At 42.3% G+C, this 19,129-nt stretch overlaps 2 protein-coding genes across 3 annotated transcripts in view; both read right to left on the bottom strand.

Moving 5' to 3' along the window:
- LOC104858568 (Golgi apparatus membrane protein TVP23 homolog B) overlaps positions 1-19,129 on the bottom strand; it is a 138,646-nt gene that overhangs the window by 13,559 nt on the left and 105,958 nt on the right. The window lies entirely within an intron of this gene.
- The window catches only part of Cdrt4 (CMT1A duplicated region transcript 4), a 33,773-nt gene continuing 22,883 nt past the window's right edge, over positions 8,240-19,129 (bottom strand). Inside the window, exons 2-3 of one of the 2 annotated variants that reach the window (XM_010618829.2) lie at positions 9,263-9,749; positions 8,240-9,079 (exon numbers count right to left, since the gene is read on the bottom strand). In XM_010618829.2, coding sequence (XP_010617131.1) covers positions 9,268-9,749 — 482 coding nt within the window. In that variant the 3' untranslated portion in view covers positions 8,240-9,079; positions 9,263-9,267. Of the gene's footprint in view, positions 9,750-19,129 lie in introns of both variants that reach the window. The other variant, XM_010618828.2, reaches the window with a different exon arrangement.

The raw sequence follows: 19,129 nt of genomic DNA, 5'->3' as shown, positions 1-19,129 counted from the left end.
CTCTCCATACTGATTTCCATAACAATTGTACTAGTTTACATTACCACCAAAAATGTAGGAGAGTTTCTTTTTCACCAATCATGATAGCATTTGCTATTCTTTGACTTTTTGGTGATTGCCATTCTTTCTAGTGTAAAATGAAATGTTAGCATTGTTTTAATTTACACTTCTCCACAATGACCAGAAATGTTGAGCATTTTTTATACATTTGTTGGCCATTTGTACTTCATCTGAGAAGTATCTGTTCCCTCTGACTTGCCTTTTCCTTGATTGGGTCTTTTATTTTGGGGGTGCTAATTTCTGGAGTTCTTTATCTATTCCAGATATTCTAGATTTATATATTCCAGATATACCTTCTAGATACTCCTCCATCTGAGGAATAGTTAGCCAAAACTGTTTCCCATTCTGTAGGTTGTCTCTTTACTAATTGTTTCCTTTGCTGTGCAGAAGCTTTTAAATCCCATTTGTTTTGATTCTTGTTGTAATTTCTTCTGCAACTATAGTTCTGAAAGTCCATGCCTGTACGTATGACCTCAAGTATTTTATCCATTTTATCTTCCAGTAGGTTCGTTGTTCCTGTTTCAATGTTTGTATTTTTGGTCCATTTTTAGTTTAGTGAATGGTAAGAGAGAGGGATCTTCAATCTTCTGCAAAAAGCCAATTTCCCCTACACCATTAACAGGCTGGAAGAGACCCAGAATAGCCCAGCAATCCTAGGCAACAAGAGCAAAGCAGGGGGCATCATAATACCTGACTTCAAGTCATACTACAAAGCAGCAGTGACAAAATGGCATGGTACTGGCAGAAAAACAATATGTGGATCGATAGAACAGAATAGAGGATACAGAATATCTATCCCTACACACATTCAGCTATTTGGTCTTCAACAAAGGAGCCAAATACATACATCAGAGTAAAGAATTCTAACTTCTACACTCTAGAAACTCAACATTCGTCTTAGTCAAATTTTTCTTTTGTTCTGATAAGAACCACTTTGGACAGCATTTATTTTTGTGGAAATAAGGAATTATTTTAGCATGTTCAAAGTCAGTGAAATAACCTACATGCAAATGCCTCCAGGGGAGATGTGAAATGTTCTGTTAAGTGATGTAAAACAGGTCTTTTATTGCAAGTGTGCATTCTCTCTTTTAGAAAAAATAACTTCTTAATATACAAAAGTTGCACTGCAGTCCATTTTTTTCAGTGATGTTGGCAGTATGGTTGTGGCAATGGCAAAGGTGAAGGCAGGTGTGATGGTGGTAAAGGTGACGGTGGGCACGCCGGTGGGGATGGCAAAAGTGATAAAGGCCATGGAGTAGTGACAGAAGTACAGGTGGAAATGAAAGTGAAAGTTTAATAATAGTGAGTGCAAAGTCAAAAAGCACAACCAGGAGATAAAAGAGCAATAAAAGGTTTATTAGCTACAGGAGGAACATTAAAGATAAAACTCAAAGCAGTACTCCTAGCCAAAGAAACTAAGATTTCATTGAGGAAACAATGTACATATTTATGTAGGAAAGATTTGTCATCATACATACATACATCATATACTTCTGAGCAAACTGCATTCAAGGTCATACATTACCAGTTTTAAAAAGTGGCAGATGAGAATGCCTCTGGGAAGAGACTTAGCATTGTAATAAGCAAAGTTTACTCTAGGTCATCTAAAAAGAGTGCATCAGAGTGACTCAGAAATTTTGGCTGGTGCCTTGTACGTTTCTCTGGAGGGCTTTATCTGAAACAAATCAACAACAACAACAAAAAAAACCTTGAAGGAGCATTAAACAATCATTCAAAGGGGCAATAGCTTCCATAACCCACCACAAGCATAGGTGACTGCCCCCCAAATTATCTTCCAATCAGCTAACATAAATGGTGGTGGCAGTGGTGGTGGAAATAGTGGTAGTACTGAAGGTAGTGGTCCTGGTGATGGTAATGGAGATAGAATTCATGGTGGTGGTGGTAAAAGTGGAGTTACTGTTGATGGTGGCAATAGCAGTGGTGGTTATAGTCATGCAGGATGGAGGCTGGTGTCCTGGCAGTGATAGAGATGCAGATGGAGGTGGTGGTGATGGTGGAGCAGGAGTCTGAGGTTGTCTGAGGGTAGGAGGTGGTTGCCTGAGCTACCTATAGGCCAGAAGGTACAACTTTCCCAAATTCTGGCGGTAGGACCTGAAGAAGACAAGATAAAACTCTTCAGATCTGCTAAATGATTTTGAAGCCCTAGCTGCACTGTTATTCCAGACTGAAAAAGGCAGGCAACAGGAAAACGCCTGTTGAATATTGCGGTTGTCTTTTCCAAGCCAGGGGAACTAAATATATCTCATTGATGAGGTAATCAGTGTTCCCAGTGAATTTGTCTATGATCAAGAAAATAGGGAAGCTGTCAACAAGGGAAAGTAAGATGTTATGGCTCAAATGTCTCCAATATTAAAGGGGGATTGTATAGACTTCAAACTAATACAAGTGCACTGAGATCCACATCGGGGACCTTCACCAGGAAACAGAAATCAAATTTAGGTTGTCCTCCCACCCCAAGAGTAGCAACTTCTGGTAGCAAATGTAATTTATTGTGCTTCTCCCAAAGACTTTATAGAAGATTTCTTGGCTATTACAGTCTGTGCTTTGAAAAGCTAGCTACAGAGGACACTATGGCTATCTTGGGGTAGATCAAGACAGTAATGAATTGGGACCCTGAAGCGTCTATTTCTGAAACGAGATAGACGGGGGGGGGGACAGGCAAACAATAGGGTGGGTGCGTGAGATGTGCAAGCATTCTTCAGCACTTTCCAGGAGGCACTTGGGAACTTTCTGTTGTCCCCAGAATGGAAGCTCCTGCTCTTGGTATCTGAGTATTAAAGGAATATGCTCTTCCTAAAGTTTAGAGAGTTGCTATCATCTTGGACACTTACACTTCAAGAAAACCTAAGTTACTTACAACAAGTATCATTTAATTTTGCAATTACAAAAATAAATTAAAAATAGAGATCAAGTTAGAAAAAAACAGAGAAAATGAGGGAAAGAAGAAAGGTAGGAAGGAAGTGAAGGAACAAGAAAAAGACAAGGAGGAACTAAATGGGTACAACCAGAGGAAGATGGAGATAAAGGGTAATATCAATGTTTAAATGCACCCCATACCCTGAGAGAGCCTACCAAAACCTGGAAAAGTAAAAAGCAGGAGCTGACTGTTATAGAGAAGAAACAGAAGACAGATTGGTCTTTCTGTTCTAGAGGACCAGGGAATTGAGGTGGGCTCAGCTGGATGCTGAATACTGATAGCATGTGTCACAGGACTAAAGAGGACATTAAAGGGGCCTCAAGGTCTCCTTTGTAACCACCCAGCCCAGGAATCCGGGACAGAAAGGGAAGCAGAAAGTAATGGCTCTGGAATAGTGTGCAAACATTTGGCATTTCCTCTACGTCGTCACCAGAGTATAGAGCAAGACACCCTCACCTAAAGCCAGCCCAAGCTAGGGATCAACTCCATGGTGCTACAGAAACAAACATGTAAGACAGGGCTGGATAGAACAGCAGCTTTGCAGAAGTTTTACAAAGTCACCAGGCCGCAAAAACTCAACTTAGCCAAAAATTCACCATGACCTCACTCTTTTATGAGCAGCTGTCCTGATACTAATCCTGCCTCCATCCGTAATCCCCTTTTCATGAATCTGAGAGAGCAGGTCATGAGTCTAAAGTAACTGTACTCTCACAGAGCCTCAGGCTTCTGCATAACATGTAACAAAACTATGCTACAATAATGTGCTTGTTTGATGTCCCCACTGCCAAACTATAAACCTGTGTCTCCCATGTTCATGGCTGGGCCTCAAGCATGCTGCTGGCCCAAGCAAGGGCTCAGTGCATATTTGTTGAATGCCTGTTAATATGCTGCAAACAAGAGCAAAAGAACAAGCTAGGGCCGTGAAATTATGTCCCTTCTGATAAAGGGTACAGAAAGAATAATTTGGAATTCCATCAGGTGGGTATGGATTGGTCACTTAAAAGAACAGAAAAACTAAACGTAAGTTTTATGAGATTATGCTTCTAGTTCCTTCTATCGTTCTGATATCCTACAAGGAAGAGCACATAAAAGGTTCCTAGTGAATATTATATTTGAATCATATTGTCACAACTAGAAGGAATCTTCAAGACAAGGCTACCTACTCAGTGTCTCAAAATTTATACAACAGCCAAGTGGTTTTCCTGCCCCTGGACATTAGAAACAGCTCTTCCCAGTGTATTTTGTTTTGGGCATTAGGACTTGCTCTCATAAATTATTTGCTGGGTAAATACTTGAGCACCAAGCCTGTGCCAGGCGTAGATTGGGCTTTGGGGAAGTGCCAGTGAATGTGGCCAGCCTTGTTGCCCAGGCTCACAGCATTTAGCTTCCCTATCCCACACCTGCAGGTCCAGGGGCACACAGCGAAGTGGCTACATGAGGAGGGGTCTCTACTGAGGCTAATTCACTGCTGACCCTTGCACCAGCAGCTACACACAGAACAAATATGCCCTGCTTAGACACCAGCACGATTGTCACTGATAAAAATCTAGAAGAGGAGAAGGTCTGAATACAGAAGAAGCAGCCTGAAGTTGGAGTTGAGGGGCCTGAGTCTCAATCCTAAAGGGGCTCCCCTAATTCAGGAAGTATGTCCCTAAGTCTCTAGGCAGTAAAATGGACATGGACAGGCTCCAAAAGCGCGGGAGGGGAGCTGGATACATTCGGGCCAACTTCCCTTCAGCTGTAACTTGCTCTCATCCTAACTCTCTCTCCACAAAAATCCTCCTGCATGTTGTACCTGCAGAAGGGATCCCAGAAGTCAGGTCTCTAACTTGCCTGAAATATCAAGGCTTCTCATCTCCTTCTGTATACCAAAATTAATGGAATATTCTAGGTGGCTGAACAATTGAATCTGGAAAGGAAATGAATGCATACTTTGACCCTTGCTGGGCCCCCAGAAATTCACGCTCTCTAGAAAGCATCACGATAGGGTAGGAATTTTTATTGGCCCTAGAATATGGCGACAGAGGAGATAGGGTCTGAACACCAAGTTCAAAGTCTGTTTCATGCTGTTACCTGGCTCTGTGTGTCAACAGGATGAGGTTCCTCATCTTTATATTCTGCCTTGTCGCGTGAAGAAATCAGATCACAGCCAAGATCAAGAACAGCGGTAGCAGTGGGGCACATTTTTGCATACCCTGCTGGCTCTGCACAACACATCTCCAGGAACCCCTCATATGTGCTTATGCCAGTCCAGCCATGCTCTACAGGTTTAAGAAATCACCCTGTGATTTTCAAGTACCTAAGTAGCTGGTTGAGGCCTTGGGTAATGTAATAGGGGAGAAGGAGAGGGGAAAAAGGAAATTTTTCCTGATTACTTGGCCAGCAGAAACCCAGCCCTGAGCTTCAGTCCAGGCTCAGGCAGTATCAGATCACAGTAAATCTCAGGTCACCGTTTACTGTTTTCCCAATTCCTTCCCCCCAGGTTTCGCAGGCTGTCTTTTCTTATCTGGCGCTGACAATGCCCAGGCTCCAGCCCTTTGGTGTGGAAATATGGGGATTCCTGGGATGGAATGACTCAGAGCATGGTATAGAAGGGCACGTCTGCACTGACACAGCTTACGAAGCAGTTCACAGTCTCTTTACAGCCACTGCTGACACCTGAGTGTGACTGCAGTGTTGCAACTTCTACTCCCTGCTCTGTATCCGTGGATGCATTATCAGGCCCAGCTCAGGGAGCTGGACTCTGTCCTGTGCTGTGCTCCCTGCTTCATGTTACTTCTCAGCTACCCCCAAAGGACCACCAGCAGGGGCCAAGGATCAAAACCTCTGCCGCAGGGTAATCATCTTGTCTTCCCTAAGCCTATAAACTATGTGGTATTTATTCCTCCTACATAAGGATTTGGGGCTGACAAAACGAAGAGCAGGATTTGAACTCATTCCAGTAAGACTCCAAACTTACTGCTAATGAAGTCTATAACTTCTGTTTAAGTCCCACCCCAGCCTCCCATTCCCAGTTTCAGGCCGCCCTCAAACATCTGGCTTACCCACACCTGCACCAATGCCTTTATTCATGCTATTACTTCCATGAAGACTCCAGTAGCCTCTTGTCTGTTGAGCGGCCTAATCTCCATCAAGACAGGCTCTCGGGCCACACCAGGGAGTTGGAGGAATGTGGATGTTTGATGTCCTAACAGTCTCCGCCAAAGTGAAAATGACCAACAGGCTCAGTCAAGTTGCTGAAGTTAAACATCAACTGTTCAAACATCGACCATGGAATTTGCAAATGGGTAAATACCACATTACGTGCAGAGAGCCAAAGAATCTGTTCAAAACAGCTGCTTGATATGTGTTAGAACAGGGCCTTAGTTACACAGCAACACAGACAGGCTAACAAAATACATATTCTGGTATTTCATAAACCTATGATAGCAGGGAAACTTATTGGAGTAGCTCTCCTGCCAAGCAGAAAATGCCATATGCAAAATACATAAATAAAAAAAGGCTGTGTGCTGTGGATATCAGAGAAAGCCAATTCTCTCTTGGAGATGGAAGAAGCTAAATATGTTCAGAGTAACCTGAGATACTCCAGTCCTCTCAATCTTGGACAGGCAGATGAGGTTACATGAGAATAATCCATATTCCACTCCATGCATGCCTTACCTGCTTGGGTCAGGGCAGAGGCCCCAGGAAGGGCTCCATGCCTATTTCAGGGAGCACCAGAGATGTCTCTATGACTCTCAGGAACAAAGCTGTTCCTGCCAACTATTCACTGGGCTTTATGAGACCTGGCTGTTTCATGTCCTCAACTAGGGCAGTGGGACACATGAGATGGTGGGTTGTGTGGTCAACAAGCCCTGGGTCTTGCAGGATTTTAGTGAAAGAACCCCGTGAGAGACTGACTCACTGCCCCTGCCATAGCACTTAGAAAAGTCTGGCTCAGGAGACAAATCTCAGCGTCAGATAACATGGGTCACTCAGGATCATCCTCCTCGCCCGGTGACCAAGGTTTCATTAATGGATCCAGCTGGTCTTACCCAATTGTTTATCTCCCAGGAGAATTCTTTCCCAGCATCCTCCTCAGTACTCATGTGAATGTGGTCATGGCTGGCCAGGACCATATGATACCCAGACCCATAAACCCCGGTTTAGGAGTTCCCCATTTCAAAAGGAATTACACATTTTCTCTCTTTAAGAGCAATGTGTCTAGACTGTAGCCACAGAATGCAGGCAATTTTCACAGAACATAATAAGGTGCCAATGATGCCCTTGGTTTATGCCTGTATTGTTATAATAGGCTAAGAATTAGATTAACCTAAATAATGCTATATTTTTAAAATTTTTTATTTGTAGCACATACTTTTGTAAAATCTATTAAATGCCTGGAAATTTTAAAGAAATAAAAAACAGTACAAATGAGTAAATTACCACACTGCTTGCCCTTAAAGGGACTGGAAAAAATAATCCTAATAATCCCCAAACTCTACTAACTCTAACACTCGAACTGTATAATCCTTACTGTCCCAAATATATGTTAGGGATAAATAACTGTAAAGAGATAAAGAAGATATTTTAAATCCTGGAGGAATTTATCACCTGATTCCAGGTCTACAAACATTCCATAGACACAAAATACAGTCATAAAATTCACTGGAAAACATCTATTCGGGGGGAGGGAGTAAGAACTCATTCCGCCCAAGTGTTGGGAACCCTGGAATAAGTCCAGAGCTCCTAATTTGTGCAGGTGTCCCAACACAAATACACAGGAACCAGAGATGAGCTCTACAAAGCTGCACCCATAACTGACTCTAAACGTTCACATAAGGCTCTTGGCTAGAAAACATGTATTGGAGGAGAAATATAACTTTTTCAAATGACATTTACATCTATTAGTACATCAGATCCTGTACATCTCTGTGGGGAAAGCTGAATGGATATTAATTGCCTTGCAGTACAAACAGGAAACTCAGGTAAGGTCAGCCGTGTTCAGCAGTTAAACACAACACAACAGACCAGCTTGGTTTCCTTCCTGACAGAATCTTCATGTGTCTGAAGACAGCTTGTCTACCGGGAGACAGAGGGCAGTTCGTCGATGCTTGCTTTGGGACCAATTCAGAGCATGGGTGGCCCAATTCTAGCAGTCATCTGACAAATAACAGCTGGGGTCCAGCCAGGAACTCAGGAACTTCTCTCTCCCAACCAGCTGTGCTCCACAAGGCAAACCTGACAGAAGAACGGGGAAGGGAGAGGAAAAGATTGGACTTCTTCCCTTTCTCAACAGAGGCCCCTCTGACAACCCCACTACCTTTTTCTAAGACTTCCCAGGGAAAGAGACCTCAATACTAGGTTCAGAGGCCATGTGGAACACAGAACAATATGCTGATTACTAAATAATTTCTTGGCTTCAAGATCCATCCTATCATACTCGGAAGATGCTAGGGCTAAGAGTTTGCAAACAGCATTCCTGCTTTATGCCCTGATACACTCTGTCCCTAGGGGGAGCTAGCAGAAACCTGCATAACTACAGGGTGGAGGAAAGGCCTACTCTTAGGTTGTTTGCTTTGGAATTACATCCTGTTTGCCTTCTGTCAGCTTCCTGTCCCTATCAGCCTTCCCTAGTAACCCTTTGTACTTACTCAGGCAATGACAACTCCTCCCAGAAGCATTTGAGTCCAGTTTTTGTTTTTACCAATACTCACAAAACCAGAACTATATGTGTCCTCTCAGAGACACCAGCCAAAAGACCTCTGCTTCTTGGAATTAGGATACCATCCTTCAGAGCATCAGAGACAACCACCAGGACTAGCTGAACAGCAACCCCACTCCCTCACCTCAGAAAGTCTGAGCTTCAGCCCACATACCCTTTCTCCAAGCAGCTAACTTCCCCTTGCTTCCTCCACCATAGGAACGGTACTGTTTTTTGCGGGGGCTGACCCCACTTCTACCTTTGGATTTTCTTTCTGCCTTTTTCAGTTACCTGGTTAATAAGTCTTCCTATTCAGTTCCCTCTAGTAAAATACCTGGTATGATTTCTGCCTCCTGCCTGGACCTGGACTAATACTTCCACAGGTGGGTCTTCAGCATCTGTGGGAGAAACTAGCACCTTTTACTGCTGATCCCTTCAGACTACAGGAAGGGAGGAACCCACCTCCGCCCCTGTGGGCCACATTCTGATGTGGTTTCTCTGCACAGCCTCAGCAAATAAAAAAGCAATTTCAGAGCTAAAGGACAGTGCAATCTATGGCAAACGGAGCTTAATTGCAGTACATTCTTCAGGGATGGCTGCAGGGACTCCTTTTTAGACATTTGCATGCTTCTCCTTGCTGGACTGTAGTGAGCTGGTAGGGAAGCATCCTCATCATAGGTTTTTGGGAGAAAATGATCTTGTTATAGTTTGCAGTGGGATATTCTCTGGAATCTGTTTGTGCGTGCTTGGGTTCTGGGACAACAGTGGGACCCAAGGCTGAAACAGAGTAAGGGCCCCACATTGACAGCACGGCATGTGACAGCACATCCTGCAACCCTTCCCCAGAGGACTTAGATGACTTTCTCCATTTCAGCTGACTAATGCTGGGAGTCTTGTTTGGCCTCAGTGCCTGTTGATTGTCCTCAAAAGTGCGTATGCTTTGCAGTTCCTTCATTTTGCTTTTCTCAATGAGTCTTTGTACCATGGGAGAGGTATATGTCACATAAGCTGGCCAAGGGTCATGTTTTTCAAGCAGGTTCAGGGGAAGTCCAATGTTTTCTGTGAATCCTGCCAGCAAGAAATGTAGACAATTCAGATACACACACATACACAATAATTCACTTCTTCAAAGACTTGGAGGGTACTGGAGTCACATTTTGAAATTTTCCTCATCACCACTTCCTTGTATTCAGTGAGAATACAGTCTAATACAAATAAGGAGACAGGACGATAGTCCATAGAGTGTGTAGACTATCAGTTATTCAATAGTAGAGAACAAAAGAGCAGGAGACCTGGAATCAGTCATCCTCGTTTTCAAATATTTGCATAAACTCAAACTGTTTAGCTCCTGAACTTCTATTATATCTTCACGATTAAAATGGTTACTGAAAAGTTATTATAAGGACTACCGTACAGTCATCCTTGGTATTCATGGAGGATTGATACCAGGACTTCCCACATTTACCAAAATCTGCAGATGCTCAAGTTCCTTTTTTAAAATGGTATGGTATTTCTATCTAACCTATGCAATCCTCTTATACACTTTAAATTATCTCTAGATTACTTCTACTACCTAATACAATGTAAATGTTATATAAATCATTGTTGTATTGTTTAGGGAATAATGACAAGACAACATTTTTAATATTTTGGATCAAAGATTAGTTGAATCTGAGAATGTGAAACGTGTAGGTATAGAGGACTGACTACAATGTATTTCAAGGGCTTGGAACAATATAGCTTAGGGCTTGAAAGCAGAATATCTCCGGACGCTGTTCTTAGATTATGTCATATTCTTGTTTGTGTTAGCTTTCCATTGCAGCAGCAAAATCACTGAGAAAATCGACTTAAAGGAAGAAAGATTTATTTTAGCTCAGGGTTTAAGAGGTTTCAATCCATGACCAGCTGGCTCCATTACTATGGGCCTGAGGTGGGGCAGAATATCATGGCAGCTGGAGAATGTGGCAAAAGAGGTTTTCACCTTATGGCAACCAGGAAGCAGAGAGAGAAAGAGCCAGATGAGGGGAGGAAGGCACCAGGAGCTGGATACATTCCCCAAAGTTGTGCCCCCATGATGTACTCTCTTCAACAAACTCCACTTTCTAAGCTTCTATCACCTGCCAATAATCCCGTCAAATTACGAATCCATCCATGGATTAATTCTCTGGTGAGATTGGAGCCCTCATCATCCAAAAGCCCATCAGCTGTCAACTAAGTACCCAGCTCATGCCTGTGGGGCACATTTAAAATTATACTATTTTACTCCTTTCATAGCTGTAAACCTTGAGCATGTTTCTTAATACTTCTCAAAGTTGACTCTTCTGTAAAATAGTGATTAGCGCAGAACGGTCATGGTAGAAGTTTCTTGTATTTAGAGATAATTTATGTAAAGCTTTTAGCACCGTGCATGACAGTAGTCACTAAACAATGACTGCTAAACTTTCAGCTATGTTTCATGATCTACACGATTTCATTTAATCCTGATTACACCTCATAAAGTAGGTATTATCCCTATGAACAGGATGATCCTGAGGCTGACTAGCTCACACATCTCTCAAGTGTAACAGGCTCACAAACCCGTAAGTTCCTTACTAGCTGAGCAGAAGTTTTGGCTGTTGGGGCAGGAGGGCCCTTTACTAGAAATTCTATCTACTCATTTATTTGTTCCTTTGCAGATATCAAATCATGAGCAGGTCACAATTTCTTTGTTCATTTGCCACCTTACTCCGTCTACCAAAAATGCCTCCAAATTCCTCTTTGCCTGTCTTGCCAACTTCCTCTAAATGTATGCTTCTTTGATCATTTCAATGGGGATTTGGGAGGGAGGAGAGTTAAAATATTCACCTTACCACTTTGAACCTGAATTCAGTAAAAAGCACTGATTAGGAATAATCGAGAGAGAAAAATGGAGGTCACAGTAGTCCTCCTTTATCTGCTGTCAGTCTTAATCCAAAAATATCAAATGAAAAAATTCCAGAAATACATAAGTTTTATACATCTTATTACAGTTTACTGCTCTAATTGTTCTACTTTATTATTGTTGGTCTCTTATGGAGCCTAGTTTAGAAACTAAACATTATCAAAGGCATGTACAGATAAAAAAAAAAACTGTATTTAGGGCTTGGTGCTATCTGTTGTTTCAGGCATCTTCTAGGGATCATGGGATGTAGTCCCTATGAAAGTGGGGGGAAATATATATATTACTGTGATGATGATGATGATGATGATTCTGAAGCTGCCTCCAGGGCATTCAAGAGCTGAAGCTTGCCCGAGGGCAGACTTGTCAGTAAAGAATGTTCTGCAGAATGGGTTCCTCTCCCTGCAAGAATTATGTATTCCTCTAGCTAAAGAAAGCAAGATGTGTGACATTACATTTCACTAGGAAAGTCCTGGCAAGCTTCCAAGCACAAACACAGCTGTTCATCTTGTCTGCTCAAAGCAAATGCCAAGATCTTGCAGGTTAGGGCATTCACAAGACTCTCACAGAATCAAAACTAAAGCTGTCTGGAGCAAAATGAACAGCAACGCCCTCACATCCCCTGAACACACTGTTTTCTACCGTATAACAAGAGAGTCTGTCCATGGAGCCCTGTCTCTTCCTATTCTCCATGCTCCAACTTTGTCAGGCTCCATTATGAAACTTCGAAGGTTAATAACTCCCCAACCCCTGGCTTCTTCTGTCTTCAGCCTTCTTACATTATTTGTCTTATCCATTTCTACAGTTTTCTTCACATTGCAGGTCCAAATGTCTTTGGAAAAATACACTTGTTAGCCAGGGCCTCCTCAAACTGATCTGAGAAGAAAGCAATCAATAGCCATCCTGGGGATTCTGAATCCTATGGTCTCTGCAAAATGTTAAGCTTGACTCCACCTTGAAAAGGGAGGAAAGACAGAGGGAGGCTGTCTAACCCCTGGCCTCACTGGAGCATCTTAGGTTTCCATCTCAGCAAGTGTTCTGCTTCTGGTCTCCTAGATTTATGCTATGAATACCAAGTTCACACTCTGTGATCTGGAACTAGATCACACCCACCTGGAACTGGAACTAGGGGTGGCCAAGATGGGAAGCTGCCGGGAGCCAGCTACAGGGCCCCGTACAGAAGTCTGAGAAAGGAATCCCTAAGGCTCTCTGTTGCCATACAGGTGGGAAAATCAATGGGAACTATAGTCATTGATTCTTGAACTTGCAGGTGCTTCTAGATGGAGGGATTTTTAATGCATAGAATGCTGGGCCCACCTCCACAGTGGCTGATTCAACAACCACTGGCCTAAGCCAAATGGTTAAAAAAACTAAGAAATACCATGAGACATTAAGGTTGTATAATTTACCTACTTAGACACAGGAAACAGGACCAGGAGATGAATTTAATTCTTTCCCAGTTCTAAGACACATGCCTTTATCCAAGAATTCATTATTTAATATATTCAGTTTTTCCATCTCTGTGGCCTTTAAACATTTAAAAGAGTCATGGAACATTTCCACCAGTACCTGCCAAGGCTCATTGACAAGGGGCTGCAGATGGTTTCTAATATGTTCCCAGGAGATGCTGGTCTAGATCAGTGCTTCTCAAATTTTAGCAAGCACTTAAATCACTTGGAGAGCATATGAAAACAAGTAACTGGCCCAACTGTGACTGTAATCTTGTCGACTTGATTGGCCTCAGTGATACCTAGATTAGTTAAGCACACTTGGAAGGCAGGGGGTGCGCTCTTGAGCAGATCATAGGGACGTAACCTTGAGGACTATATATGGTCTCTGAACCTCTTTCTCTCGAGCTCTTCCTTGCTGTCTTTGTTTCTGGTCATCATAAGATTAGCAGCTTTACTCTGCTATGCCTTTCTACCGTGATGTTTCTTCCACAGAGCCAGCCAACAGTGGACTGAAACCTCTAAGACTGTGAGCCAATAATACAGGCTTCTCCCTTTAAATTGTGTATGTCTGGGATTTTGTCTCAGCAATGGGAAGCCGATTAACACATAGCCCTAGAGATTCTGATTGAGTTGGTCTGTGTTGAGGACTGAGAAATTACTTCTTTAATCAAATGACAAGGGTGGTCCATGGCCCAGCCTGAGAAGCACTTGTTCGAACAATTGTTTAGAACAATTGTTCTAAATCTTTCTTCCAGCTGCAACATAAGACTGACTTGTTTGTACATGAAATACCCCCATGAGTAATCCATTCCAAGGTTCTCCATCCCTTTTTCCCTAAGAACTACTGTGAAACTTAAGTGTGTCATTGGCAGGGGCAACCTTAAATTTCACTATTTTCTTAAATTAAATTATCCACAAATCTCAACATTTTATTTTAACATACTCAACGAAAGGTAGCATCCCGGAGATTCGTTCATACCAAAAAGGGAAAAAAAGACTCGTCAAACCTACTTAGATCCAAAGATCCAGGAATCTTTGCTGGCAGTTTTCCACAATAATGCATTTTTTAAAAAATTCACACTGTAATTTTTCTAATGCTAGGAAAGAAATGCTACCATAGAACCACTTTCATGGAGTAAATTTTAAAGCATCATAAAGCATCATGTCCTAAGACCTACAATAGGATCTGAAATTTTGACATCATCCATTCCAAGTCCTCCCTAACAGAGCATGTCACTCAAGTGGCCACCCAACCTTTGTCAGGCTCCTCTAATGAAAGAGGACTCTTGTCTTCCATATCTAGAGAGCTGTTGCAATTTGTACTTCTTCTCCACATGTGTACAATAGAAGTAAAAAAAATCATGCCAGGTGGTGGAAGCACATTTTGAGGTGTTGCTATGTAAGGATTTGGAATTGTTCCTTTCATACTTACTTCTGAGTTTCTGATGAATGAGCCTGCAGCATCAGTGAAGCCCAGTTATTAGTGAATACTGTTCCAACACCAGTGTGTGTTTGTATAACCCAGTACCTCTAACCATATCTCGTTGGGCCCCCATATTCGTAGCCCTGTGTGGCTGTGTTATGGTTTAAACATACAATATCTCCCAAAGACTCATACATCGAGGGCTTAAACCCTCGATGGGACATAGAGAAGTAATTAGAACATAAGGTGCTAACCTCCTCAAAGCATTAATCCATTTATGAGTTTATAGCTGCATAGGCTATAGGGTGGAGGGTCTCAGATAATGAAGCTGATCCCTGGGAGCATGACTTTGAAAGGTATTTCTGGTCCCCAGCCCCTTCCTCTCAGGCTCTCCTCTCTTCTCCTCTCCTCTCCTCTCTTCTCTTCCCTTCCCTCCTCTCTTCTCCTCTTCTCTCCCCCTCCCCTCCCCAAGCATCTTGTACCACTGGTTGTACAAACAAATCTAATCACTTGTATTGATCTTTTCACTAGTAAAATTAAATCAGAGCCACCTGGCAGTGAGATGTGTAAATCACTGCCTGATCATGAACATGTTAAGGTGTTTTTCTCAGGTATCTGGTCACAGTGATGAGAAGTGGATTAACACAGGCTAATAGGAAAACTCTTTAGAATGTTAGGTCTTTCTCATACCTGCTGCTATCAGGATCAGGAGACTACAAATCTAAAAGATGCAATGTTTGAGCCCATCTCAAAATGCATAGAGGGGACTTGTTCATTTGAAAATAGCAAGAGATAAATAGTTGACATTAAGTCTGAAGACAAGATGTGGGCTTTTATAATTTCCTGCAACTCCAGCACAAAGGTTCTATTCTATTTCACTATAAATGAAATGCAAACCAGCAATCTCCAGACAGAAACAGCATTGACGGGAGGGGCAGAAGGCTGCACTGAAGCAGCTTTCTTGTTTTTCCTACAGACATAAAAGTCCCTGCTCAGTCCACTGGGTGTTCGATGCCAGCTCCTCCCTTCAGGCCCACTCAGTCTCTCATGTCCACCATTTCCAGTCTAGTCTGATATTTGGGGTTTAGCTTAGATCATTAGAAGGAGTGACACTTACCTGGAAGCTGACACAACTTTGTGATCTTGATCATATTCTTTAACCTGCTAGGACTTCAGTTATTACTTATGAGGATAAGACTAGATGCTTGTCCTGCTTCTCTTAGGAAGTCGTGTTTAAAAAAAAAAAAAAAAAGCCTAGAAATTAAAGTTCTAAACCACTGTAACCCAGATTTTGTGTACATTAGGACTGCGTGGATCTTTTAAAAATGGAAATCCCACTGTCAACATTGTATTTTGATTGGAATGGAATATGGCACAGTCATTGGAATTAAAATCAGAATTACGGCTAGGATGCAGTTCAGTGATAGAGCATTTGCCTACTTGCCTAGCATATGGCTAGGCCCTGGGTTCAATTCCCAGACTTAAAGTTTCCTAGAAGAGCCAAGAGGAAGAAGGCTGATAAAAGGAGGTTGAATATGAAATCACAATCAATGCCAATAATATGTGCAATTAATACATGTACACATATTGCATGCTAATAAAATTTTTTTAAGTTTCCCAGATAGCTACAATATGCAGCAAAATTTGGGAACTACTGTTCTAGAATCTAAACCAAAAATAATGAAGATTTATACGGAATTATTATTAACTACTTAGAGTTAAGAAATAGGCCCAGAATATATTTGCAGGCACTTTGTCATTCTAAGACACAGGCTTTCTCATTAAAAAATAACCTATTGCATATACACAGTACTGCAGCTCAGTGGCCTTCAAACTTTTAAAAGGGCCATTGAGCACTTCTGCTATCACCATCTTCCAGAACTGACACGAGAGAAGAGGAAGAGCCAGTGCTTTAAAGAACTGAACCAAGGAAACTGATGGCTGTGGATGGTGAATGGGATTCTCATGCAAAACTAATGATCTCACTCTCTGTCTGTGGCCACAAGCTACATCCTTATCTCAGGAAACCATCTTGCAAAAGGATTTAGTGGGTTCAGGGCAGCACTGATGGATTAGTGCATTGACACAAGTCAACCCCCGCTCAGAATTTTTGCCCTGCTAATTCTGTGAACGTAGGGCAGGCTGCATACTCATGATGGACAAGATGTTATCTTAAGTTAGTGCTTCCTAAACAGTGTTCCATAAAAGACCAATATCTCTAAAGATGTTAATACGTGTTGCTTAAAGAAAAAGAAGGTCTGTTATAAGGGCCATCTCATACAGCCATATAGATTGTTCAGCTCAGCAGACAGTCTAAATTTTGAAAGGTTGCAGACCTATCCTGTAAATGAGTTTGAAGTTTCAGTCAAGTCTTATTTTTCTTTGTCTTTTTTTTTTTTGTACCAAGGGCATCAAACTCAGGTCCTTGTGCTTATGAAGCAGGCAGCAGAACCACTAAGCTAAATCCCCAGCCCAAGTCTTATTTTTCTTCAATGCCATATTAAACAAATCCCTTTCGAGCAGTAAACCTGTTACATGTTCATTTGCTCTATAACTCTCCAAAGATGATGCAGCACTCTTTAATCTCATTTGACCAGTGAGTCGCTCATTTATTCATTTACTCAGTGGGCAGGGCAACTCATGGGACCAAAAACCACGAACAATTTGTGTGGATTCTAAAACAAGCTGCTTCTCTAGCTCTTGTCCTGAAGCTGCAAGCCTCAGAGGATGAATGACCAAGAGAAGAGAAGAATGAAGCTGCTCAGTGGACAACTGGCTCTTCTATAACCTGAAATCAGCCTCAGAATCCCCAAAACCATAATACTCAGAAAACCAGTCAACGTGGGGCCTACCACTTCCTTGGAATCTGCATCTATTTGCCCTCTGCTCAACCTCTTTCCTCTTCTCTGCAACAGTCTGCAGGCTCTCCTCTTGCTTGTATCTTATCTTTCACTCTCTTCTCTGAGCTCTCTCTAAGTCCTGGTATCTGATCCCAGAAGGAAAGTCACATTTCCCCAAACAGGAATCTGAGACAAAGCTTCATTTCACCTCTGCATTTTATCCTTCTCAATGTCCATTTCTCATTTCCTCCCTCTCCTCTATTTCCTTTGCTGTCCTCTGCCCACTCCTTTTTGGCTGAAGAGGAAGCTGCCATTAAGGCCAGGAGTGCCTCAGGAAGCTTGTCTCTGAGATTGGGAAAATGTGGGTAGGTGGGGAGTCTGCTTAAGGCAGTATGCAGTTTAAGGGCTAATTTCTAGCCTGAGTGACCTAGCAGGCAGCCTCCAAAGCTGGCAAACTCTCCTCTTTTCAGATGGATTCCTCGCATTCCACACTTGGGGAAACAGAGTATATTCCACAGACTTCCTTAACATATCACCCTCTCTTTATTCACTCTGCCCCATCCCATGGGTGCTATGAGACTCTTGCCATAAACACACACACACACACACACACACACACACACACACACTCCCAATGGGCTCTAGATGGGGTGAATACAGGATAAATATTGGATATACCTTGAACGATATGAATGTTCAGGAACATTGGGAATCCTAGAACTATTAAGACAGAGGAATGACTGGGGAGGAGCAAGTTGTTCTATAAAAGAGGCATTCTCTGCCCTTCTCCCTCTGCTCCAACATATTGACCACTTTTTCTTCCTTGCCATTTTCTCTCCCCAAACACATGCACACTCCCAGGGAAAAAAACAAATCCATGACAGTGTTCTCTTTTTTTAAAAATCAAGTTGCAAATGGTAAGCCAACATGTACTACTCATATACACCATGCCTTTTTCTGGGAAGCAACTAACATTAATCACATCTTGGGGAGGAGATAGAAATCTAATCAGAATTGCCCATCTTCTTACATAGACCTGGCATAATTAGTTTACCATGTATGGTTACTTCTGTACTCAGCATATTTTCTCTAACAATTACACATGTACTTTGAGAGTATTTCATTTCCCAACAGTGGAAATAGAGTTCAAGTATCTATGGCCATGTAGTATTTATTCATTCATACAGGACGCAACATTCAACAAATCTGTACTGTGCCCCAACTACCCTTCTGAGAGGTACAGCTCCTCTCACACAGAACCCGCTGCTGATTCACCACACCCCTTCTTGCTTTGGGGTCTACCTTTTTCAATATCAAAGCCAACAAAACTAATCTATGTGATTATGTCATCAGAAACAAAATCAGAGATGTCCCTGTGCACAGGTTTAACATGACCCATCAGCTACTCTGCAAACAGGGACTGAAAATCTGCATGTGCCATCCCTGAGCCAGATGCTGGAGTCACAAAGCAGAAAGAGGAGTGCCTTGGTTCAAGGCATTCACAGCCCATACAGAAGACAGATCATCAGTTTCCTAACTTAGTCCAGGTGGAGAATGGTATCAAAAAGAAAAAATGGCTCTGATGAGTTTCAAAGGTCAGGTAGAGTAATAGGCAGTGAGCCTGGGTTAAATGCCAAGCTCCACATTTCCAAATCCCGAGGGAAGTGCTTCTCCAGGGAGGCTCCACATTCTTCTTCCAGCATGCATATAATCAGGGCTGATTTCAAGGATGTGGGTTTTTTGCACATGAACTACAATGTTGAATTGGTTGAATCAACCTTTTACAAATTCACTACAGGAAGAAGCATTAGGCATTT

The sequence above is a fragment of the Fukomys damarensis genome, unplaced genomic scaffold (assembly GCF_012274545.1).
Source record: "Fukomys damarensis isolate Sample0158 unplaced genomic scaffold, DMR_v1.0_HiC HiC_scaffold_13, whole genome shotgun sequence".
NCBI lineage: Eukaryota > Metazoa > Chordata > Mammalia > Rodentia > Bathyergidae > Fukomys > Fukomys damarensis.
This window is presented reverse-complemented; position numbering and strand designations above follow the sequence as displayed.